This window comes from Capra hircus, chromosome 21 (assembly GCF_001704415.2).
Source record: "Capra hircus breed San Clemente chromosome 21, ASM170441v1, whole genome shotgun sequence".
In the NCBI taxonomy this organism is placed as follows: domain Eukaryota; kingdom Metazoa; phylum Chordata; class Mammalia; order Artiodactyla; family Bovidae; genus Capra; species Capra hircus.
In genome coordinates, this window is record NC_030828.1 from 30718110 (window position 1) to 30743828 (window position 25719).

Below are 25719 nucleotides of genomic sequence, written 5' to 3' on the forward strand. Positions count from 1 at the left end.
GCAGGAACTCAGGCTAGATAGAGAAGTGGTGGCTAGGTGACTAGGTGACTAGGATGAGAGTAGCGGAGATGCAGCTAAGTGGGCCGATTTGGGTCCGGAGTGCTGTCTGCAGCCTCCTATCTGGGAGGGCCCCGGGCTGGGTCAGGTGAGTGGGTGGCCCGCTCAGAGCCTCGCGGAGCCCCGCCCCTAGGGACCGGCGCGTGGCCGCTGCCCCGCCGACGTGGCCGGCGCGATAGGCCGGGCACGTGTATGGTCCCAGGCTGGGGGACAGGGGCGCGCGGGGGTCTCCGGGTCCTTCTGGTTATTAGGGGCCGGGGTACCAGCTGGCCTAACTCTGGCGTCCGAGAGCGCGAGCAGAGGAGATGGGCCGTGGGGAAGGGGGCTGGGTCACAAGGAGGAGGGGGCGACCAGGCGGGCGCGCGCCTCAGCCGCGCGCACGCGCCGGAACGGGGACGCGCAGGAGAGCCGGGGAGGGGAGGGGAGGGGGAGGGGAGGGGAGGGGAGGGGAGGGGAGGGGAGGGGAGGGGAGGGGAGGGGAGGGGAGGGGGCGGGGTGGGGGCAGCCCTTTCCCAGGCGGTAGCCGGGGTGGTGTCGCTGTTGCCCTTTTAAGCCACGGGGCCGCCGCCTCCTGCCGGTGGAGTCAGTTACAAAGGGAGCAGCCGCCCAGGCCGCCACACCGCCGCTCGTTGAGGCCTCAGCGTCCCTCGCCATTTTCCAGCCCCGATCCGACGCGGGCCGCGGCGGCGAGGAGAGGCGGAGCCGCGAGAGCGCGGCCCGGGCCGGCCCCGCGGGGCGGTCGCGGCCGTGACGGCGGCTCCGGGCCCGGCTCCCCTTCCGCACCCCTCCCGCCGGAGATGAGGGGAAGATGTCCGTATCAGGGCTCAAGGCCGAGCTGAAGTTCCTGGCGTCCATCTTCGACAAGAACCACGAGCGGTTCCGCATCGTCAGCTGGAAGCTGGACGAACTGCATTGCCAGTTCCTGGTGCCGCCACCGGCGCCGCCGGGCAGCCCGCACTCCCCGCCGCCGCCGCTCACACTCCACTGCAACATCACGGTGAGGCACCCGGCCGCAGCCCCTCAGGGCCGGGCCGGGGAGGAAAGGGGCGCCCCGAGTGCTCGGACAAAGGGGAGGCTGCCCCGGAGAGGCCCCTCGGACCCTGGGCGGGGCGGGGCGGGTCCGCCCCTTTTCCCGGTGAGGGGCCTGGCTGGGGCCCCGCCGGGACTGCGCGCGGCTGGGCTGGGAGGAGGCGAGTTTCTCCGGCTTTCCCGGCGGGGCTGGGTTTGGGGCTGCTGGCCCCTCGCGGCCCCGGTCGCCGCACCTCGAGGCGGCCGAGCTCCCGTCGGGTCGCCATGGCCTCCCACAGCCAGGGGCCTGCCCCCGGGGGCCGCGGCCCGCGGGTCGGCTGTTGTTTGAACCCCGGCGGGGCAGGCGAAAGGCCCTCAAGTTTGAACGCGTCCTTCTCCAGTCAGGTTTCCCTGGTTCCTTCTATTCCCCCAGTTATTTTTTAAGTTCGGGTTTAAGGAGAAACTAACATTGAAAACTGACGCGTTTGTGGGGGGAAAGTTTAGAATGCAGCCTCTGGCGCTGTTTGAATGATCCCCTTCCCGCTGGCCTGGCTCCGCGCTAATGCGTTCCGAAGGCGCATTGGACCTTGGATGCGGCAGGTGTTCTGGGGGATGTTTGTGTAGCCCCTCCTGTGGTAAATCGGGAGCAGGGGAAAGGAGATCCGTGCCCAAATCTGCTGCCCAGAAAGATCGTTTTTATGTCACAAAGTCGGAAAGATCCTTTAAAGCTCTCTCATTTGCTTCGGCGGAAAGCTCGTGACAAACCCGTAAAAAAAAAAAAAAAAAAGTTAAATAAGTTTCCTCATAAAAGTGTATGATGAGGATGTTCATTGTGAAATTGACCTACGGTATCGGTTCCAAACTGCGGGATGTGCCGCTTATTATAACAGGAGTCAAGGTGGTGGTTTCATGTTCCTCTGTAAATACGGTTAAAGCTGACTCTAGCGTCGTTAAACTCCCTTTGGTTAAGTTAGTAGGTAGGTAAGTCCTACAGAGTGCCTGGTGCTCCGGAGTCTGCAAAGGCCTTGAGGTTATGATAATATTAAAATAGTTTTCAGAATACCGGGGAGCAGGTGTATATTTTATAAAAAAGGTACAATAAAGAGCTGTACTGAGGTGTTCTCTTCTAGGCGCTGGTTTCGCGAAAATGGGTAGAGCAGTCCCTGCTTTCAGAACTTAGGCTTCTTGAGGGAAGAGTTTTACACAACAAAGTGATCAAGTTCTATTGTATGCTCGCGAACGCCAAAGAGAGCAATTAACTTTGACTTTGGTTGGGGGGCAGGGGGCGCTTCAGAAAGGGCCTTGAGGAGAGGCGGATTTGTGGAGTTGGGTTTTCACAGGTGAGTCGAATTTTGGAAGGGAGCCAAAGGGCATTTCAGGCAGAGGAAACTCCATCCGGAAAAAGACACCACAGCTTTGAAAATGTGGTTGGCTTAGGAATAGAGACGTTATAATGAGACTTGAGAAGCCCAGGATATAGGCGGATGAAGGAGAACATTTTCCAAGAATGGAAAACAGGAAGTAGTAGTGAGCACAAAGTAGGTGATAATAAAGAGACTGGCTGATCTGAATGATGATTATTCTGGCACAAGTTGAAGGATGGCCAGGAAAAAGTAGGGCTGGTTTAAATGACAAACTGAACTTGTAGGCTCCTGGGGAGGCGCAAGCTCAGGTAAACGGGAAGATGTATTTACCATCCAGGACTAGGAGTAGTTCTCTGTAGTGGGTGGCATTAGGAAATGTGTGTGTGGTTTTGGTTATTCTGGTGGGGGTGGGATGGTGGTATTGCTGTGCTGAGCTGGCATTTAAGTGGCAGGGGTACAGGGATCCCAAGTGTAATATTCAGGCAGTCTGCCAGACAGAATTATCCCACTTCAAGTGCCAGCAGTGCCCTATTGAGAACCATATTGGAGGCTGATAGAGTCAGCTGCACACAAAGATACTGAATGATGACATGGATTAGGGAGTGGAGCACGAAGTGAGAGATGCCTGGCCAAAGGAGGATTTGGTACCATTAATACAAACTACTCAAATTGAGGTGTCAGTGAATTATGACACATTATCAGAAGATAATTATTGTAGATGCTGTGTTAATAACATTATTATGGAGAAACATCAAACATATTCAAGAAGTTCAGTAGCATGGAGAACTTGAACAACAGTGATAAAGTTTTGGCCAATCTTATTTCATCTCTGCCCCACCTTGGATTATTTTGAAGCAGATTCCAGACATAGCACTTCATCTGTAAATATTTCGGTGTGTATCTTTAAAAGATAAAGACTGTTTAGGCATGGCTTAGTGTTTAGATAAAATCAATACAGTTTGCTGTTGTTGATGCCATTTTCTTAGAGGGGAAGGAGCAAGGAAAGAGTGGGGTTGGATTTCAAATGCCAGGATTTGTCTACTGTGTTTGATTTGCTATAATCTAAAAAGTTTTAGCTGTTAAAAATGTACTGTTTGATCTATTAAAAAAAAAAAAACTTTTCCTCTTATTCCCAAATATTTATTGAGTTCTTGCCAGGCCCTGTCTTCTCCCTGCTTACCAAGAAGCATCCTTAGGCACTTTCTCTAACGTTTGAGTGAATGGTACCTCATTAGTTGTTTCTTACACACATGCATGTCAATTTGAGTAATCCTCTAAAGATATGGTGCCCCTTTTTCTTTCAGGCTTCTGCATCAGCAGTTTTCCCCATGTGGAATGTGCCCCTTTCCCCAACTCATTCTGTCCTGACATGTCTGACCATCCCCAAGGCTCTCTAGTCGTACAGTGTGTCTATTTCCCTTCCTGCCTCCTATAGTCCTTAACTGCTGCTTTGGTTATGTTTTCTGATATTCTGTTATAATACGGTGGTAGGTTTTTTGGAAAGTCTTTTTCATGGTGGCGGGGGAGACTAGTCAGTGGTTTTGCTTTTCATCCTCCACTCAGTAAATGCTCAGTAATATTTGTGTTGTTGGCAATATGGCCACCATTTTAGCTACATTGTCTTTGAACAAAAATCTTAACTACTTAATCTTAATAAGTTAACTGCCAAGAACTGGTCAAAAGGGCAGAGAAAACATCAAGAAAGTGTCTTGGGTAGTGCATAAATATTTGAAAGGCCTCTTAGGGCTTGATAGGAAATCTTCAATTTGACTTCACATGAAAGTGGTTTAAGAAATAAAAAAAAAAACACAGACAAAAGTGTACTCTTTAGGCCAAGGGAGTAGAACTAAATTTCTTTTCTGTTTCGTAAATTTGCCCTAATCTTAGATACGAAGGGGAAAGAGGGCTAAATTCAACTTCAAGGAATCTTTTTTTACTTGTTTTCTGTGAACTCATGATAAAAAAGTTTGTCATGCAGACTTAAAAAGTTATTTTTTTCCATTTTCAGTAAATAGATTTAATTGCCAGTCAGAGCTAACATCCAGTTGTTATGATCACACCTAAAAGCAAAGCAGGTCATTTTAATAACCTGTGCAGCCTTATTCAGAGCCAGTATAGTACTTTATTTTAGTTCTTTTGAAATATTTAGCATAACTTGGCAACTCCATTACTCCTTTTATGGACTTCTTGCCATCTGGGAACTCTTGGTAGGGAATCACTGTTTTAAAGTGAGAAATCCCCCCCAGGAAGTAAATTAGCTGGTAAACAAATAAAACCTCATAGTACTTTATTATTTGTATAGCATAAATCATTACTCTTTTTGTATGAGTGGCTATTTGCCAGGCTATTTGGGGTGGAACATTTTTTTGTTTAACTAATTAAATTTCTATTCATCATTGCCAAAAAGGGTACTCTTTTCCCCACCCCAACAGCAAGATACTAAATTTAAAATGTTAGAGCTCTGAGTTTAGGAGATGGGAAAAATTTTTTTACTTTTAGTCTTTGGGACCTCAAGCAAACTACTACTTTTACTGTATTTTTCTGTGAAATAGATAATACTTTTTGATCCACATGAGAACGTATTTAGGAGAATTCTTTAACAGTGATAATAATCTCTATAAATATAAAAGTGATGATGTCATTAGTGGCTGAATAACACTGGTTTGAAAATACTTTTTAATAGCTTTTCATGGGAAATGAACCAGTGCTGTTTAATTTTTGATGTTTCTTGTCTTTACACTGATAAAAAAAAAGTAGCCCTGACAGTGTTATACAAGGGAAATAACAAAACTTGACTGAAAAGCTCAAGACCTTTTCTTTGGTCTGTTCTCCTGGGACAGATTGCTTTTCCAGTTTGAACTCCTGGAGAATCTTTTGGAAGTATCAGAACTGTCATGTTAAGTGCTTAAATGGTACTTTCACTCCAGAGGAATCATTGTTTCCATTCATTTGACCAATTTATAATATAGAGTCAAATTCCTAGTTTGTATCTAGTCTCCCTCATCCCCATTTTTATGACCTTCCTTGAAAGGAACAGATATATGAAGAGGAGATTTAGGTTTCCATTTTGTGAATGGTGTATCCTTTAGTAATTTGATTTTTTTTTTTCTTTGTTAAACTTCCTTAGACCTGGAAAAGGATAGTGTTAGATAAATGTCAGCTGGTTGAAGGGCTGGGAATTGAATTTAAATAGTCCCTGCCAAATAAAGCATTATTGGAGAATCAGAGTGGTAAAGCAGAGGTCCCTTTTTCCAAGGCCATTGTAATAGTGTTCTGTGTTCTCTTCTAAAAGATTATTTTGAAAGACAAAGCAGGCTCGGAACCAAGGAAACCAGTGGTTTCTGCAGATTCAGTGGTTTGAATCTTTTTCAGCACTTTTGATTTCTCTGCTTCAATTCATTTAGAATGACGTTTTAATTAGCTGTAATTTGCTCCTCAAACAGTTAACATTTTCAGATCACAGGAGTGTGTATGCAGTATTCTTCTACCAAATATTAGCGTATTTACTCTGCTTCTGTGGGTTTCAGTCATGTTAGATACTTGGTTGTACATTGTTTACTTGTAAAATGATTATCAGGGAGCAGTCTCTTTTTTTCTTTTTTGGGGGAGGGGATAGCTTTTTTAATGTTGTCAGGTCATTTAGGCTTTTATATGGTGCCATATGGTAATTCTGTCAGTTTATTTCATTCTCCATCCCACATTTATTGAACGGCAAAGTGTGAAAATAATGTGTCCTATAACTGTTCTCCAGAAGTGTTACAGTTGTTAGACCTCTGAACCTTCAACAAGAAGTATGTGCATCAATTTTCAAAAAGTTAAGACACAGCCATCTCCAAGGATTTCATATCATTTGGAAAAATACCAGAAACTGAGCATTCTGGCAGGCAGTTTTGCTGGCAGGTGCTTGATATAGAGCTGGACATTGGTCTTGTAGTGGATTTGTGTGGAAAATAGATAAAGTTATTTCTGAACAAGGCAAGCTCCTTAATGAGAAGCAAAGAGGTCGGTTTGATTGACCTTGAGTTATGTTGTCTTAGATTAGGACAACAACACAGCATTTTATGCTGGCAATGGTGGCGAGCTTCTTTGTCATTTGTCCAATTATGGTAACTTTTAGGGTGGTGGTCACAGACAACTTCATCCTTCAAGCCTTAAAATTACTATAAAAACAATAGTATTAATAAAATTGAGGAAAAACAGGGCCCCTGAATAATTAGATGCTTAGATAATTGTCTAAAATTTTCATAACTATGGTGAGAAAGAGCTGTGTTAGAAGCGTTTAAACATTTAATGTGGGGAAAGTTGCTTGAACTTATATTGGGATTTTTCAGCACCATCCATTGTTTAAAAATTGTATATCATGGGTCATTTTAAAGAGAAATAGTAAGGAAACTATCTTTTCAAGATAGAAAGCTTAGTTATTAATCTTGTAAAAATTTAAAAACTTGAAGTATAAGAGGTTGAAAGCATTAATGCTTAGGTTTCTAAGTTTCGGTAATAATTTTAGATGCCTTTCAAAGTATGTGGGTTGTCTTTTAAACATTACACTGAACAAGCCTTGACCATGATGTTGACCATTTGTGTTGAAGGTTCAGTTTCCAGAGGTGATGGTAGTGGATGTTTTATAATGTGGAAGACAAGACATTTTTATTTAATTAAGAAATCTAGAAACCAGGTAAGCAAAACTAGAAAAAAAAAATTGCCTGTAATTCTACCATTCAGAACACACTACTATCCAGACTTTGATGTATGTATTGTCAACTGGTCATATTTTTTCTCTTCTATTTATATAGATTCCCTCTCTCTTAAAAAAGTCAGATTATTTTATAATCTGATATTTTTTTTTTTACTCAATAATGTTGTAGACCTTTGTAGTAACCATTACTTTACAGTGTCTTCAATTATTGTGTGCTGTCTCATTATATGGCTTTAGCATTGAGTCAGTCATGTCCCTACTATCAGTGGTTTCTGTTTTTTTTCTGTTTTAAGTAATGCCTTAAACATTACTAGATCGAGCTAAATCCTCACGTATATAGGTAATATCCTTTGAACATTTCCTAGTAGTGATAACTTTCCTTTCTTATTGGTGAATTGGTTTTTGGAGATGTTGTAACACATTATATTGTAGGAGCTTTTTTTTCCCTTTCAGGTAGCAGCTTTTATTTATCAGATTGGTAATAATGTTAACAAGTGTCAAGTGAAAAGAGCATTCTCATAGTCAAGGTAAAAAGTGTAAATATTTATGACCCTCTAGAAAACAGTTTGGTTTCTTTTGCTGCTGCTGCTAAGTCGTTTCAGTCGTGTCCGACTCTGTGCGATCCCATAGACGCAGCCCACCAGGCTCCGCCCTCCCTGGGATTCTCCAGGCAAGAATACTGGAGTGGGTTGCCATTTCCTTCTCCAATGCATGAAAGTGAAAAGTGAAAGTGAAGTTGCTCAGTCGTGTTCAACTCTTCACTTTACAACCCCATGGACTGCAGCCTACCAGGCTCCTCCGTCTATGGGATTTTCCAGGCAAGAGGACTGGAGTGGCTTGCCATTGCCTTCTCCGTTGGTTTCTTTTAACCCTCTCCATTTAGCAAGATAAATGCTGACTACCCCTGTTGGCCAGCATTGACCTTGTGATGCTAGATCTCTGAGAAAGAGGGCTTTAGTCCCAGAGAAGACCCAGATTTGCCTAGTTTAGCTCATCTGACAGCTAATCAGGAATAGGATAGGCTGGTAGAGGCCGGTAATCAGGTTTTGGGTCAAGAGAGGAAGGCAGGAAGATGGAAAGGGGATAGGAAAAGTATCCTCAGTGGAACCACCTTAATACAGAATGGTAAAAGGATGTTTCTTACACGGAAGAAATTCTGAAAGTGAAAGGGGGGAAGGGTTGGCGGATGGGGACAGGCAGCAGTTTTAATGAGAATAGTGGCGCAATTTTACATTTTTTTGGGGTTAAACTCTTTGATATCTGGTCTGTCATTTGCCTCTGCATTCAGTCTATGGTGGTATGTTGTTGTGGTTGAAATACTAAGAAAATCTAGCCTCACACAGATACTTGATTGGAAAAAGAAGTATTTTAATAGCCATTTTAGATAGCTGTAGACATTCTTTTTGGATACTGTACTCAAACTTGGTTTTTCTTAGATTTTGACTGGATCTTTCACCCTTGCATGATATAACATCATGCGTTATTATTTGGGAAATATTAGTTCACTGGAATCTTATAAATGTTAATACATTTCATTATATAACATAACATTATATCCACTAATATCATCATCACCCTCATAAAAATACTCTTGGGACGCTGTCAGGCTCACATGGTGGAAACAGGCTTTACAAACTTCTAATTTTTGCTTAAAAGCTTGAATTTTATTATTGGCAATAAATACTGCCTTGGGTTTTCCTTGAAATGACAGGTTCTCTTCATTCTTTTTTTGAGAAAATACCTATCAGAAACCCAAGTTGGAATAACCATTGTTTGACAGTCATTCTTTCAAGTGAAAATGGTGTCCTGTCAAAGTGGTTAGTTCAGCTCACAACTCAAACACACAAGTGCTCTCTCATGTATTCTGTAGCAATGCTCGTGTGTGCCCATTTCATCACTGCAATATTAAAAAGACATAAGGATTGAGATTTAGTAAAATAACTGCCTCATCACAGACATTCGTAAGTGAAGTGCCTTTTTCTTTTTTGAAACAACTTTAATGCATAGTGGTGAATAATACCATGACTTCAAGTATAGTTTGGTGTCACTGCCTTTATCTGTGCTAAGGTACCCACCGTTGTATTGGCACCATTGGTAAGAATGTTAAGTGTGCAAAAGGCAATGAACATCTTAGTATTCCCATAGAAATAGTTTGGACCTTGGAGTCCAAGGACCCGCTTAGGGAACTGTTAACATAGTTGCTTAGACCTACTATATATCCTGTCTTTTGTCTAGGATTAGAAAAATATGGCATAGGTAGTAACTGATCTCAGTATTTCTTTTTCTTTTCTTTTTGTAATTTTCATAATATGATTTTGAGGGGTTTTAGCCCAGAGCACCAGTTGATATATTTTCTTTTGCTTATGCAGAACTTTAATCAATGCAATGAAGCTCAAAATGTAGTTTGTTTTTTTTTTTTCTTTTTTTAAGACTAAAGAAAATACAAATATAAAACAGAATGGTTTAGATAGTATGTTCTCCAGATTAGGCTGAAGACTTTGAGGAAAATGTGATATTCAGTTAAGTAATTCTCACTAAAAATGGGATTAATTTTGAAGACCATCTACGTTTTAGACTTAAAGAGATTTGGAACACAGTAAGAGTTTGAGGGATGGGGATACAGAAATAAACCATTGGTGAATGGATATAATGATGTTCTATTTCAACTTTTTTTCTTTAAAGAACATTTGGTAAAATGCTTTAAAAATATTTAAAAATATTCTGTGGCTCCAACTATGTTATAATTGAGATTATAATTCTCAAAGCAGTGCTTCTTTAGAACTATGTAAAATTGTCATGTTTCTGTGACTAGATCTAGCTGCAGCTAATACTAATAATAATGGCTTTCCCTAATATGTAACAGAAAGCAGTACAAATGAACAAAGTAAATGTTAGTAGGTGGAAATGTGTAATGCTTAATTCGTTAACTTAAAAAAATCAACACGTAATTGTGCTTTAAAAAAGTATGTAGATAGTAATAGCATTTCTAGGTAGTATTCAGTTTGTGTGATGTAATAAAATATTGGAATTTTACGGTGTTTGAATTATTTATTGCTCTGCAACCAGTTTAGCAGCTTAAAACAGACATTATCTCACTATCTCTCATTATCTCATTTTGATTATGGGTTAAAAAACTCTGTGTGACTTACCTGGGTTCCTTGGCTCAGGGTACCTGACCAGGCATTCAAGGTGTTGGCTGAGGCTGTAGTCATCTCAAGGCAGGACAGGACAGTCCTCTCCACCTCCAAGTTCATTCATGCACTTGTTGGTAGGATTCATCTCAAACGCTGTTGGTCTGAGGGCCTCAGATTCTAGCTGGTACTCAGTCAGAGGCTTCTTCAATCCCTTGCCCAGTGGGTTTGTATTTCTCCATAGGGAACTGTTTTCCATTGGGGGAACAAATGAAAGGGCAAGGAAGGCTAAGCAAGACAAAACTTCCCATCTTTTTGAAACCTGATTTCAGAGGTGACATCTATTACTTTACTGTATTCTGCTTGTTACAAGTGAGTTAGATCTAGGGGAGGGAATTATATAAGGGAGTGAATACCAGGAGGTTGGTTAGGATTATTGGGGCCATTTTAGAGGCAGCTTATTACAGTGTTCAAGAACACAACTGACCTCGATGAGTGGGAGCCCACAGACAGTAGCTGTACAAGGAGAATGCCTGTCTCAGAGTCCAGCTCCCATGGCAAGTGAGCGCTGAAGGTAGCCCTAGGATAGCTGTGCTGCTGTTTGTTCTGCCTTTCTAACACTTGCTATATTTAAGAAGTAATCTTAACCTTATTTAAGAAATCTGTCCTTTAGAAACTACATTCTTGCTTGCAATCTAAGAAAGGAAGGGAAATTATTAGGAAAAAGGCGAAAATTAAATGGGATTGCTTTTAGGGGCCAGTTTTCTAATGGAGAAAAAAATCTCAAAGTAACTTCTGTAGTTACACTACTCAGAAGACAAGTCATACAGTGAGTGGATTTAAAAAATTAGTTTTAGCATTTGTAAGGATTTAAAAACATGTGCCTAGATATGTATTCCTTTACTTTGTTTAAAAAATTGAGTTACATCTCATCTAGATAAAGCCTAGAAATGTAGCTTTATTATACTGAAAGGCAAAAAGTAGTATGGTTTAACTCTATAGACTACTTCAAGGTTAGAAATTTTTGTCTTTGCTTTTAATTTGTTTCTGTTTCTTGAAGGATTTATTATGATTCTAGATTTTAAAGCCCTTAAAAAATGTTAAAGCTGGCAAATCCACGCCATGATAGACCTTTCTTTGTAAAGGAAGGGAAACCCATCATCCTTGGTACTTGCATAACATTTTTTTCTGCTTTTGATGGAACAACTTTTGCAATATATTCTCTTCTGTTTGTTTTAAATCAGACTGCAAGTCCTTTTTTTAAGGCTTATAAATCATATAACATGAAGCAGGCAAGATTAAACTATAGAGCTTAATAATTTTTGTTTAAAAAATTAAAAACATGGATTTTTAATGAATTTAAAGACATGGATTTTAATGTGTTACTTTTTTCTGCGATATGTTTTACTTAAATTTGTGATCATCTTGCCATTTAGTGGTGGGGTTTCCTTGCCTATCCAGGTTAACCTGTATGTAAATGTGTTTAACATCAGTGTCTCCGTAACAGGAATCTTATCCATCTTCTTCACCAATATGGTTTGTGGACTCTGATGATCCAAATCTGACTTCGGTTCTGGAACGTCTCGAAGACACTAAGAACAACAATTCGGTAAGAAAATAATAAACTACACTACTTTTTTTTTTTTTTCCTCATGAACGTAACAGAATTCAAGTGTTAAGAGGTAATATGATACAAAAGCTTGATTGATAACCTAGTTTTTAGCTCCTCTAAGATTTTCTTTTTTGTCCTTCAAATTCTGTTTAGTACTTCGTTTCTCATTTTTATTCCCTGTAACTATAGTCTTAGTTTAGCTCAGGAATTAGGTTGTCTCTTTCCCATGAATCCTAATCATTAAATTAACTAAGCATTTTTGATTGGGCCCATTATCCAAGGTAGGAAATAGAAAAAGGGAAAAAGATTGAGATAGATGTGAGGGGAAAATAATGATAGAATGACCCCAATTGATGTTTCTGTCAAGAGTCTATATAACTCTGCAGTAAAAACCAAAGGAATATAAATAAAAAATTATTTTTAATATATAAAAAAATCAGATTTCTTTGATTATAAAACTATTAAGTGACCCTTGTGAAAGAACTAGTGAAATTAAAAACAATAAAAGGAAAATAGAAATCACCCTAATTTTTCTCTACCTGATAATAAACGTTGTTGACATGATGGCAATTTTTTTATTCAGTATTTTTCTTTTGCTTGTAAAATACATAAACATGTTAAAATTATTAAAGTTATATCATTTGCATTTTTCCACGATATCACAAAATTCTTATAGAAGAATATCAGTCATTATTTGCAGGCGACGTGATTGTTTACATTAAATCTAAAGGAGTCAGTTGAAAAAGCAATTTTTAAAATGATTGATTAAAAGTTCTGTTATATAAAAATCAAGTTTTCTGAAATATCAGCTATAATCAGAAAATACAATGGACAGGTATTTTATTGACAGCCCCAAAGAAAATTAGACACCTAGGAATAAGCTTAGATGTGCAAATTTTGTATCAAGAAAACTATAAACATTTGCTGAGTGGAATTAAAGACTTGATAACTGTGTTCCTAGATGTGCAGACTCTCATATTATAAATATGTCAGTTATCTGTAACTTCATGTGAGTTTATAAATTTAATGCAATTCCAGTAAAAATCCCAACAGATTTATTTTTGGAACTTGACAAAATGACTCTAAAGTTTGTTTTGAAGAGTAAATAATAATAATTATCTGACCAGATACTAAATAAAATATCAAGTACTAGCACTAAGCTGGACAGGTAAAGGCAGTTAGAAATTTAGAAACATAATCATGCAATTGGGAATCTAGAATCAGTTAAATTGAACCGAAATACTCAATAAATAAAGCATAGATTATTTTATGAGTAGTACTGGGAGAACTGACCATTTGAGGAAGTTAAAGACTTACCTCAGATTTTTGTCACAATAAGTTAGAGGTGGTTTAAACATCTCTTTTTAAAATTAAGATCAGAGGAACTTCAGTGTGAGTATTACAAGAGTAATAACAAAGCCATGAAGATTAGAGGAAAAAATTAAAAGCTAGACAGACATGTGTTCACATCTCCAGCAAGGGAGGGGCAACAGGACAGGTAATGAGCAATAGACATAGCCCCCTTACCAATGCTTCCCTTTAGGAGGTTGCCTCTAAAGATCTAAAGTTGTAAGTTTTATAGGAGTAGAAATGAGTGGGCTTATTTTTTGATGTCTAAAACATTCCATCAAAAAATGCTCCTGAAGTAGAATGACATAGGATATAAAATTTGGTACAATTTTATGAACGAGTATTTACATAAAAAAACAAACTCATCCTCTACTCTTTCTTGTGCTCTCTGCCAGTTATTTTATAATCTAGTTTCTTGATCAAACAAGCTATCTTTTCTCACATTTAATTCATTATAATATGGATGCTGCCACCTTTGTTGTACTAAAATTTTTACCCCTAGTTGCCAAATCCAGGACTACTTCTTTAGTCCTAAAGTTTCTGCAGCATTTTGATACTGTTCACTCTTTCCTTTTGAAATAGTCCTTCATTCAACAAACACATACGCTTTACTGTCCACCAAGAAAGAGCTGGTTAAAAAAAAATTGCTGTATGGTTTTATGATAGAACATCATGTTGTTAATGCAGCCAGTCTTTCCACAAGAGCACATGCAACGTTCCAAGATGTACTAAAGTGAAAAATCAATGCAAAGCATATTTTCTGAAATCTGGCCCCTTTTGTATGGTGATTCAGTCACTAAGTCGTGTCTGCCTCTTGTGATCCCACGCGCTGTAGTCCACCAGGCCCCTCTGTCCATGGGAATTCCCAAGCAAGAATACTGGAGTGGGTTGCCATTTACTTCAGGGGATTTTCCAGACCCAGGGATGGAACCCAGGTCTCCTGTGCTGCAGGCAGTCTCCTGCTTTGGAAGCAGATTCTTTACTGACGAAGCCACCAGGGAAGCATGTATACAGTGCTGTAAAAAATATATAAGTAAATATATATCTATGTGTACACTGGTTTGTACATACCTTTTTTTAACCTGGGTGGATACAGGAAACTTTTAGTAGTAGGACACAGAAAAGTGTTTTTAAAAACTTGCCTGGCTCTGTGCCAGGCTTTGGGATAAGTGGTCAGTATAAAAGACCAGTCCTGTCTCTGTCCTCTGAGAATTTCCATCAAATCACTTTCTCCTGTTTCTGTCTCTTGCTACCTTGCCTTGGTCTGCTCTGAGCACTTATTTCTTGGTCCACCTCTTTGTTCTCTTTCTGTGCTTTCTCTGCGTAATCTCTTCTAGCCCCAGTACTTAAATTGTGGCCTATATTCCAATGATTCCTAAATTTGTATCTCTAGATAAAATTTTGTCTCCTGAGTTTGACACCCATTATTTGTCTATATATCACATAGATCCAGGGAATCTCACTCAGATGTGCCATGGCTGTTCAAAATGATTACATCTAAAATTTAAGTTCATCTACATCTTAGTACTCCACCACCCCCATCTCGTTTTTCCTCAAAAATTTCTCTCTGTGATTGTGAATGGGGCAAAATGAAATAATGAAAGTTGTTCTTACCCATTCCTGAATGTGGGAACTATCTTAGAGTTCTTTTTTATACCAGTGTTTCCTGACCCCTGCCACCTCAACCCCAAACTATCTAGTAAATTTCTAAGACTTGTTCCTCTCCCTTCTAAATATTTCTTAAATTCTTGCCCCATGGTCTTAGTTTCTTCTTCTGATCCTAAAACACCTTTCTGGGGACACGGGAGGTGTACGGCCCTGCTGCTTACTGCCTGGGGCACCTCTGCCACCACGCGGCCGTCTCTCCTGCAGTGCTCAGGGAGTTCTTCCTGTACCGGGGGTGGAGTGTCCAGGTCTGTCCAGCTCACCCAGCCGCCTCTTTATTGTGTACTGAGCACAGAACAGAGCTTATCAGGTGGAGAACAAATCCACAGTGGGGCTTTGCTGTTTTTTAAGCTTGAGGATACTTTTGATACTAATTTACTGCTCAGCTTTCCTCATTTTCATTTGCTCCATTGTCCACTTTGGAAAGGCTTGTTCTTTGCTTTGTTTAGCCTATTCTAACTCTGTTTCTGTTTTCCCTTAGTCTTTCATAAATCTGCTTCTTTCTCTTCATCTCTTTTCCTGGTTGGCAACATCTAGGAAACTGTTCTGACCAATTGAAGTAAGTTGCCTTATTTGCTCCCAGTCAGGTCTACTGATAGTGACCATTCTTCTGAAATCAGTGCTAAACTTATACATTGAAAACAATGTATATTTTTTAAAGAAAGAAAAGTATATTTGTGCATATAATTTACCTTGCTTCCTTAAAGTAAATATGCTCTAGAAAGCATAAGAGCATAAAAATATGCTCTTAAAAGTGGAAAGGAGTTATTCTTTGCAGTTTTCCTAGTGAGGCCTTTTTTTTTTTTTTTGACAAACACTTAAGAGCCTATAAGTGTCAAGTGTTTTCACAGATTTCCTTTAATCTTTACCCTTATGAGAAGGTCTTAATTTCCTTATTTTCCAGATGAGGAGACAGACTCAGGACATTAGGTACTGTATCTAAGGTTGCCTAGGTTCCAAGGCTCTGTCTGCTAGACCACATTTGCCTCTGTACTTTCAAATGAGTGGCTGTGAAATATATAATTTTATAATCCATGTGCAACAACACTGCTTCTGTTTTCTGTAGCCTCATTAATGTCTTAATATACTCTTTTAAGTTACTAAGAAAAGAAGTTAACAACTGAAAACTAGGCAGTGTTTGGAGCTTCTCTTCCTCTGCCATTTTTTTCATGTAATTCTGCTAGGCAGCCCCAAAAATATTTCTTAAGATTGTTATTTTATCTGTAGGCTGTAATTGAGCAATAGTAAACTTTTTTTTCCCCCATTTCCTACTGGATTAGTTACAATAGTTGTAGCATTATTCATGTCTTCTAAGGGCTCTTTAACATAATGCTTATTTACTGAAATGTGTTTTGTAGCTTCGTCAGCAATTGAAGTGGTTGATATGTGAACTCTGCAGATTATATAACCTTCCTAAGCACCTGGATGTTGAGATGCTAGATCAACCACTACCCACGGGTCAGGTAAAGTAAAAATTCTCAAGTGTTCAAGAGCTAAAATACATTGTTTCATGCACAAATAAAATTAGGACGATTTCTCATTATTATACAACTTATTTAGAAGTTAGTTTTTGTTTTCCTGTTGAATTGTTTTGTTTGTTTTAGATACTAAAAATAGCCTTTTCACTCTTGGGAGCTGCTGGTTATATTTACTAGGACAGGCAAACAATCGCCCTTGTCCCCATCACCACCTTTTTGTTGTTAATATTTCTGGTTGCTGTAACTGTTCCTTGCTTCTGCAATTGTTTGCTTTTGTTTATTTACTTACCTTCACCTGAGAATGCCATCTCTCTGCCCTTTTGTGCTTCTAAAGGCCTAACTCGAATGTTATCTCCTCCATGCAGCAGAAAGTACCCACTTGCTCACCACCACCTCTAACTTCTCTGGATTTCTGGATTTACCTATTTAGGTATAATTTCGTGACTTGTACTATAATAAAGATTTAACTCTTATACCACCCACTTACCCACCCACCTCCCCTTCCTAAAACATCTTTATATTTAGTCATATGAATAATCATCACTTATCATTAGGACTTTGTAGTGTAGTTTCCTGTTATATTTCCTTTGTACAACGTTTTGCTTTGTGGTCTCTTCCTTAGTAATAATTCTTAGTTTAAAAAAGTTATGTCCTGTTTCTTTTCTGTGAGATCTCCCCTCTCTTCTTCAGCCTTTGGTTTCTTCTGTACCAGTCTCAGCAGGTTTTTTTCTGGGCTGGCTATTCAGCGGTCATCTTGAAATTTTTCCTGTCTCTTCTACTGGAGTAGTAGATACATTGTTTTCAGATTTCATGTTTCTTTCTCTTTTCCTTTCTCTGGAGTAAAATGATTTTAGTCAAGTAAAATCTTAAGAAAACATGAAGAGGTGGCACATTTCTGAGTTAACTTCTAAAAAAAAAAAAAGACCAGACCACCATCAGTTTGAATCTTGATCTACTGCTCATTAGTTGTATTACTAGTTAGCTTAGGCTAGTTACCTAGCAGTATTTTCATCAGGTTCCCATTTGCAAAATGGGAGAAATGCTAGTAATATGTATATTTGGGGGGACATGTAAAGATTAAATAGGTTGTTACATATAAATAATTTAGGGCAATGCCTGATGCATAATAAACGCCCAATAAATGTTAACTGCTATTATATTCGTCACTTGATTGATAGTTTGGTTGAATGTGTAATTCTTGGTTGAAAAAAATTTCACCTCAGAATTTCAGACTGTGCTGTCGTCTAGTCAGTAGTGGTGTGCCCTTCTTAGTCATCTCTGTGTGACTTTCAGGAAGCTTCTAGGACTTTGTCCTTCCCTTGGCGTTCTGAAATATCACAGTGGTTTACTGAGTCGTGGTTTGTTTGGTTTTCCGTTGTTTTTGAGCACTTAGTATGGATGGGCCTTGTCAAATTTGGGCTCTTGAGTCTTTCTTTTTGGGTGGATGTTCTTATATTTTTCCCTGTGGCACTTTCTCCTTCCCATTCTTTTCTTTGTTCACCTTGGAATACCTACCAGTAGGATTTTAGACCTCCTTGCTTGAATCTTTGTATCTTATTATCACTATATTCTGTCTCTTTGTCTTAATTTCAAATTCTGAAACATTTACCTTTCAATTTTTGAAAACTTTATTTGAATAGTCATAACTTTATAAGTTTTATTTTGGCTCTTTATTACTGCTTAACCAGTTACCCCAGAACTTAATGGCTTAAACAACACTTTCTTCTCTCTCTTAGGATTATGTGGGTTGGTTAGGCTTAGTTGGACAGGTTTTCTGCTGACCTCACTGTGCAGTCAGAGAGTGGCTGGGACTCGTTATTTGGACATGTGACGCACTGGAATGTCCAACATGGCTTCTTTGTTTGCATGCCTGATGCCTGCTCTTTCCTCACATGGCCCTTCTTACCACATGGCATCTCATCATTCCGGGTCTCTTATTGTGGCTTCTCTTCCTTTAGAAAGGTAGTCAGAATTCTTATTTTTGGCTTTTAAGAGCACAAAAGTGGACGCTGTCAGGCTTTTTTTAAAGTTTAGATCTGGAATTGGCACAGTGTCATTTCTACCATGTTTACTGGTTAAAGCAAGTCACAGGGCCAGCCCAGATTGACAGTGGGCAGGGTCCATATGAGGGTGAATGCCGGGAGTGTGGTCATTGTGGGTCCTCTCCAAACATGAACAAACTATAAGTTCTAAAAGCTTGTTCCCTGATTATTCCTTATTCGTAGCATTCTATTTTTGTTTTGTTGATGTAATCATAAGTGTTTTTAAGGAGTTACTTTGATATTCTCCCTCAAGCATCTCTATTTCTAATAAGTTTAATAATTTTTTTTCTAATTTATCTTGGTTTGTTTTTTTCTTTTTGAAGACTTTCCTCATATATCTCTTTATTCTGTTGCTTTTTCATATTTTTTCCTTTTTTTTCATTCGTATTTGAAAGAGGTACTAAAAAGCTGATAAGGAGTTCTTTGAGGCCAAGACTTGCCAACTGATACAGCTCTTTGGAGGAATTTAAGCTGGCTTCCATCCCTTATCCTCCACTCCCTGTTTCTTGGTATAATCATAAATGATGGCTGGAACTGTCTGGTTTCTCTGGACGTGAAACCTTGTCTCCTGCTTGAGACAGATGTGTCTGCCAGAGTTCTTCTTAGGAGAGCGGTGTGTTCTGGGGGCTAGACAGCCTGCTCTGTCGTTGGCCTTTGGTTAGTCTGTGCCTCACTCCTGTCCAGCTCTCCTGGTGTCTAACCTGCGGGACAGGTTAGCCTGCCGATTTATCCCCTAACCTGTAGCTTTTCTTGTTTGCTCCACTTAAATTACCGTTCTCCAGGTCACTGTCATCTCCTAGCATGAGTTGTCTTTTCTGCTGGTAGCCCTCTTTTGTTGTTGTTACACTGTGTGTTTGTACAGTGTTCGACCTTCATGGTATGTCTTCATTGTAGTTCTAGTGGAGCCTCAGCAAAGAGATGGGAGAAAAGTATATTCTATGTTCAGCTTTGCTTCTTTAGAAAACATAGGTTTTTCACTTAACAGTATATCATGGACACAATACATATAGACCTACCTTGTTTTTCATGACCATGCATATATTAATAATTCCATGTAGGGATATAACATAAATTACATGCATAAGTTTCCTAATTTTGACTCTTCCTTGCATTCACATAATAAACATTCAGTACCTATGTAGGTTGGGAGTTGGGGGTAGAACACAATAGATATGATACTTTATATTGGGTTTTTCTACTTTAAGTAGAATCTAATATAGTCTCTTTTCTTTTAGGCTCCTCTTGTTTAATTTTGGTATCAGAGTATAAGCAGTATCATAACTTGGGAAGCTTTGTGTATTTTTTTTTCTAAAATCTCAAACAGTTGAAATCAATTTTCAGCTAGGGGGTAGTTTTGCCTCCCATGGGACACGTGAAAGTATTTGGAGATACTTTGTATCGTCATGCTGGCAGGGGTGGAGGAGTGTGCTGTTGGCTTTTTGTGGGTAGAGGGGATGTTACTAAATATCCTGCAATGTCAGGACAGTTCCCCACAACAAACAGTCATTTGGTTCAAGAATATCAATAGTTCCAAGGTTGAGAAGCCCTGATTTAAACAAACATCTGAGCCCGTTCCATTTTTCTTTTTTATGTAATATTCTACTTAGATTTTCCATTTCTTCAATCAGTAGTATTCACTTTTTGCATCATCTTCATCTGTGGTTATAATCTTTTCTAAAGTTTTCTTTATCTTGAGGCTTGTCTGTTTTATTATAATGGTCTTTTGAAAGAATTGACCCTTAGTTTTATTTGTTAAATGTTTTTATTTTTTTCTCTAGTCCTAATCATTTCTTTTTCTCTTTTAGTTTACTGGATCAATGTGATTTAAATCTTATAATGAAACATGTAAGGGCATTTGTTTTCTTTTACAGTGTTGTTTGACTTTATTGTATAGATCTTAAAATTTACTTATTTTCTAAACAGTTTGTATGTCTTAAGTAGTTTGAGTCCATCTCTCGTTCATATTACTTTTCTTATATTTTACAAGAAAAAGTTTTAAATAATATGTATTGAAAGTATATAGGCATAAGTTTAGAATAATAACTAGTGATAGGGAATACCTGGCAACTATTGCCTAGCCACCCCTCAGGTAAAGAAACAGAACATTGCTTGCACTGCAGAAATCTTCTTCAGGCCCTTTCCAGAGTATCATTCTCCTATATGTAATCCTCCCCTTACTTTTCTCTAGTTTTATTGCTCATATATCCATCCCTGAACAATATGGTTTAGTGTTGCCTGTTTTTGAGCTTCATATTAAAGAGTTATACTATCTGTGTATTCTTTCATGTCTGTCTTTGGCTCAGCATTGTGAGTGTGTTCATTTAGATGGTGTGTAGTTATAGTTCTTTATTATTGCTGTATGTATTCCATTGTACCGTACATACTCATCCATTTGACTGTTTACTGACTTCTGGTTTGATTCCAGTTTGCTATTAGGAACAGTGCTCCCATGATAATTTTTGTCTATAGTACATGGTACACCTGTGCAAGTATGTCTCTGGGCATGTATTTAGGAATTGAATTACAGGGGCATATGAAGGTCAATTTCTTCTTAAATTCAAAAATTATTTAGAAAAAATTTTTAAAGATTCTCAGGCAGCTTTGGGGTTTTTAGTTTTTCACTGTGATCAGAATATGGCCTGTAAACTTTGAGCTGCATTAGCAGCAGTTGCTTAGACTTAACCAGTGATGTCTTTTGATTATTGCTGTTTCTTGTACTCCGTGGTTACCCCTCTCTGAAATATATCTCTGACTAATGTATTCTTCTTTCTAGAAAGGATTTCTGAGGGTGGATATGAGGAGTGTTCCTTGACTACTCAGTGTCTGTTTTTATTATTTATTTAATATATGTATTTGACTTTCTGTAAAGTACTCTGTGTAAGTGCTAAGGATCCAGTGCTGAATAAACACAGGTATGGCTTGCATCTTGATGGAACTCAGGGAATTCTAAATTCATAGCTGAGTCTTTTCCAAGTTCTTTACATTTTTTTCTTCTGGTATATTTTGTTACAGATGAAAAGTCTGAAACCTGTCTGATTCTTAGTTCTTTATACTTTTTCTCTCTGGAAATTGATGTGTTTTTTTTTCTTTAACTGTAAAGTATGGGGTTTTACTTTTCAGCATTACTTTGGGGCATTCAGAGCTACTTGATATTTTGACATCCTTCTTTAGGTTGGTAACATTTGTCTCTTTCTTTCCCTCATTTTCTGAATGAATATTGTTTCTTTATATTCTGCTCTCTTTTCCCTTAACTCTTCTCTTATTTTAATCACCTTCTTCCCACCCCACCCCCCATCTCCTTTTTCTCCACATTTTAGGGGAATGTCACAGTTTGGTTGTCTTCTTTAATCATAAATATTTTGTTCATTCAGGTCCGTTGTGCTCTCTGGCCCTTCTACTAAGTTGTTTTTTTTTTTCCTTTGAGGGGAGATATTTTTGATTTCCCAGAACTCTCTTGTTCTTTCACATAGTAATATTTTTAGATTTTGTGGATGCAGTATCTTCTCAATTACTGCTAAAGATTCCAGTTAGATTTTTTAAAGTATTTGTTTAATTTTTGGTCTTAAGTTGCAGCACGCTGGGTCTTTGTCACAGTTCATGGACTGTTTTCTAGTCATGGTGTGTGGGCTCCAAGGGTGTAAGGGCTCAGTAGTTGTTGCCCTGTGGCATATGGCATCTTAGTTCCCCGACCAGGGGTCGAACCTATATCCCCTGCATTGGAAGGTGATTTCTTAACTGCTGGACCACCAGGCAAGTCCCTCCAATTCAGATTTTAAATTGTTTTATTGCTTTCATTGATCATGCTTCAGGGCACTTCTGCTTGTTTAACTTGGTGCCTTTCTTTCAGATTGCTAGTTTCTTCAAATATCTGGTGATCCCTGATTATCTCCTCATTTTTAGATGGGGTATGAGTTGTTGTGCGTGTCCTTAGCAGTTGTCACTCTTCTCTGCTGTGGCCTCTCCTGGTTTTTCAGACCTGTACTCTGCCTGTGGCGTGTGAATGGGAAGTGCTTGACAGGTGGCCATTGTAGTTCCTAAGTAAAAAGAAGAGAGAACTCTGTTAGGAGAGTTTGCTGCTGCATTGAGTTACATTAAAAAATTGTTTTTTTTCCTCTGGTTCTGACACTGACACTAAGAGGCCAGCAAGGTTGATCTCCTATATGAGCGTGATCCTTACCAGCTGTAGTTGGACAAATAGAGTAGGAATTTCTGGGGAAAAAAAATACCAAGTTTTTAAAGTCCTAGAGAACTCTGTGTCCTGGAGAACTGTGCCCTGGGTCCAGGAAGCTTGTCTTTATGAACTCTGATTAAACTAGATATAAAACCTCTTCTTAAAACCCCATCTGACTCTCTGTGAATGAGAGTTAAGTTGTAACTTATACAGATATATTCTGTGGTAAATAGCATGTTATAAAAAAAGAAAAATCGCTCTTTAGTGAAATGGTGATTACTTTATAACTTTTAGTTTTGTGCAGTGTCTATGCCTTTATAACGCATTTAACCTTTTAAAATGTAAACTGTAGAATTTATGGAAAGATTCAGGTTTTTCAAACCTTAAAAGGTAGATATTTTAAGGAACCCTTGGTTTGGGGTATTTTAAGCCAAAAAGAAGCCATTGGCCTTATAGGCATAGCGATATGTATAAAATGTTTTCTTATTTTAAATTAGAATATTTAAAATATTAATTAGAATATGTTTAAATTTTTTTCTGTTTGCTTTATATTTGACTCTGCCTTTGTTAATTTCTAAGGCATCTGTTAAGTTGAATTTTTCAAAAATTTTCTTAAAAAGCTGATAAATATTTGTCAAAGCAGAATTTAAGAAAATTAAATGTTAAAATTAAAATTAAATGTTTCAGCTTTAATAAACTGTTAGTGGAATTGCAGTGACAAGTAGTTTGTCCCTAAAGTCTTCCGATATGCTGTGTGCTTACTTGTTCGGTGTAGTCCTGGCAAAATTTTTTTCTTTTCAGAATGGGACAACAGAAGAGGTGACTTCAGAAGAGGAGGAAGAGGAAGAGATGGCTGAAGTAGGTATTTTATGTAAAAGTAACATTTCATAAATATCTTCATTTTTGGACATTTTAGTAATTTTCTAATCTCCTTTATTAAAACCATTGTTAATGTGGAATAATGAGAAACACATTGTATTTGAAGTTTAATACAGTTTATAAAATCTGGCTTTATCTCTAATTCATCATACGCTTTTTAGCAAATTGCTTATCTGATGTCCTTGGATTTGATTTCATGGAAAATAAGAGCCCTTAACATTTAGTACTAAAATTATATATGAATTTAATAGTAGTCAATACTTAACTTGATTTGGTTTAAGAATAGGAACTACTAAGTTTCAAAAGCTGGAATAAAAGGGGAATTTGAGAACATTTAAGGGACTATTCATTGGAAGTAATGAAAACTATTTCATATTGAAAACTTAAGAGTGTCAAAGAGGAAATTCCAAAGACATTGAGCTTACATCAGTCTAGTTGCCAGTCATTGATAAAATTTTAGAGGTTTTCAGACTCTGAAGCTTTGCATTTAAATTCAAACTTCATAATGAAGATCTCTTTCTCTGTACTGACCTGATAAAAGGCATTTAAGTTCCACAACGTTGGTTTTAAAACATTTTTCTGTTTTGGGTCTTAGAATTGATTCAGGTTATTACCTTATTTTTCTTGATTTGGAAAAATGTAAATCTTAAGTTCACTTCTTAGGATGCCTTATAACTAATGTAGTTGGAGGTTTGTTTTGTGAGTCTGGAAGTAAAAATAATTCTTTTTTGGAAAAAAATAACTTTATTTTTGACTGTGCTGAGTCTTCGTTGCTGTGCCAGTTTTTCTCTAGTTGCAGAGAGCGGGGTCTGTTCTTCCTTGCAGTGCGTGGGCTTCTCATTGTGGTTGCTTCTCTTGTTGCCCAGCACAGACTCTGTCTAGGGCGGGGGGGGCTTCAGTAGTTATGGCACATGGGCTCTAGAGTTGTCGTTCCCGGGCTCTAGAGCACAGGCTCAGTAGTTGTGGTGCAGGGGCTTAGTTGCTCTGTGGCACATGGGGTCTTCCTGGGCCAGGGATCGAACCCGTGTCTTCTGCATTGGCAGGCAGAATCTTTGCCACTGAGCCACTAGGGAAGCCCTAAAATAATTCTTAACATTATCCAATTAGAATGAATTTTGGAGATACAGGAAGTTTTTTTTTAATGTTTACATGGAGTTTAACTTTGGAATAAACTGAATTAAAATTTTAAACTTTTTATTGAGCCCAGTATATAATAAAGTAGATATTGTACTCAAAGAGTTTATGTACCTTTCTTTTTTCCATTCACGAGATAATATGAGGGAAGGATAGCAACATTTGGGGAAACCTGGAAAGGTAGAATAGACTTTGGAGATGTCAGATTAGGACAGGTGAAAAGATATTCAAGGCAACTAAAATAATGTGGTAAAAAGGCCCAGAACAACCCTGGGCATGGTATGTGAGCACACTGGAGGTTGTCCTTTTGGAAGAAGATTGATGTGTTGGAGTCTTGGAAAGCAAGTTTGTCTAGAAAAAGCAGATGGCTGAGTTTTTAATTAGAGACAATATTTGTTTATATTTGGTGTGATTGTTGATAAGGCCTTAAGAAGAAAATAGTATACCGTGAATATTGTTTTGTAAAGATGATAATGATGACTTCTGTGTTGTTTAATACTGAGTGGAAAAATTTTGTGGGTTGGAATATGGCTGAGGTTTAAGTTGGAGGAGGAGATACAACCCAGCACTCTGAAGAAAACAAGTGTAGATGGTAAATCGTAGCTGAAATGTGCAATCCAGGGGAAATCAGCTCTATGAAGTGTGAAGTCCTAGACAGGGTCTAAATAAGAAAGGAATAGGAGTTGAAGAGATGGCAGTCCAAGAAAAAGATCATTGAGTCTGGATGGAAGTGGTCTAAATCAACCTGGTTTAGAAATCATGAATTAATCTGCTTGATAAAATGGAGATAACATATAGACTACTACTTTAGAGATTTTGATGACTGAAGTAAAGTTGGAAGTAAGATAATAGATTTATACAAACGTATGCAGAATCTTTAAATGTGTAAAAGCAGATAATAAGGGAAAGGAGGGAGAAGAATTATGTGGAGATAAATGATGTTGACCTAGAGATGGTGTTTGAATTCTTTTTTTAACTTTTTTCCTAATTATAAAAAATCAATATGTGCTCACTACAGAAAACTTGGAAAAGAAGAAAAAACACTGATAATAGTATTTTAGTATATGTCCTTTTTTTTCTGTGCTTATTTTGACATAATTTACATTCTGTGTATTCAATTTTGTATTGTGTC

The 25719-nt window shown here is 38.5% G+C and overlaps 2 protein-coding genes across 3 annotated transcripts in view; one reads left to right on the forward strand and one right to left on the reverse strand.

The window, feature by feature from the left end:
- UBE2Q2 (ubiquitin conjugating enzyme E2 Q2) overlaps positions 570 to 25719 on the forward strand; it is a 61631-nt gene continuing 36481 nt past the window's right edge. The window contains exons 1-4 of one of the 2 annotated variants that reach the window (XM_018066096.1): positions 570 to 1054; positions 11764 to 11865; positions 16242 to 16346; positions 23376 to 23432. In XM_018066096.1, coding sequence (XP_017921585.1) covers positions 866 to 1054; positions 11764 to 11865; positions 16242 to 16346; positions 23376 to 23432 — 453 coding nt within the window. In that variant the 5' untranslated portion in view covers positions 570 to 865. The remainder of the gene's footprint in view (positions 1055 to 11763; positions 11866 to 16241; positions 16347 to 23375; positions 23433 to 25719) is intronic. The other variant, XM_018066095.1, reaches the window with a different exon arrangement.
- Positions 22179 to 25719, reverse strand: part of NRG4 (neuregulin 4) — a 186047-nt gene continuing 182506 nt past the window's right edge. Inside the window, exon 8 of the mRNA XM_018066097.1 lies at positions 22179 to 22437. Within this exon, the coding sequence (XP_017921586.1) occupies positions 22331 to 22437 (107 nt within the window). The 3' untranslated portion in view covers positions 22179 to 22330. The remainder of the gene's footprint in view (positions 22438 to 25719) is intronic.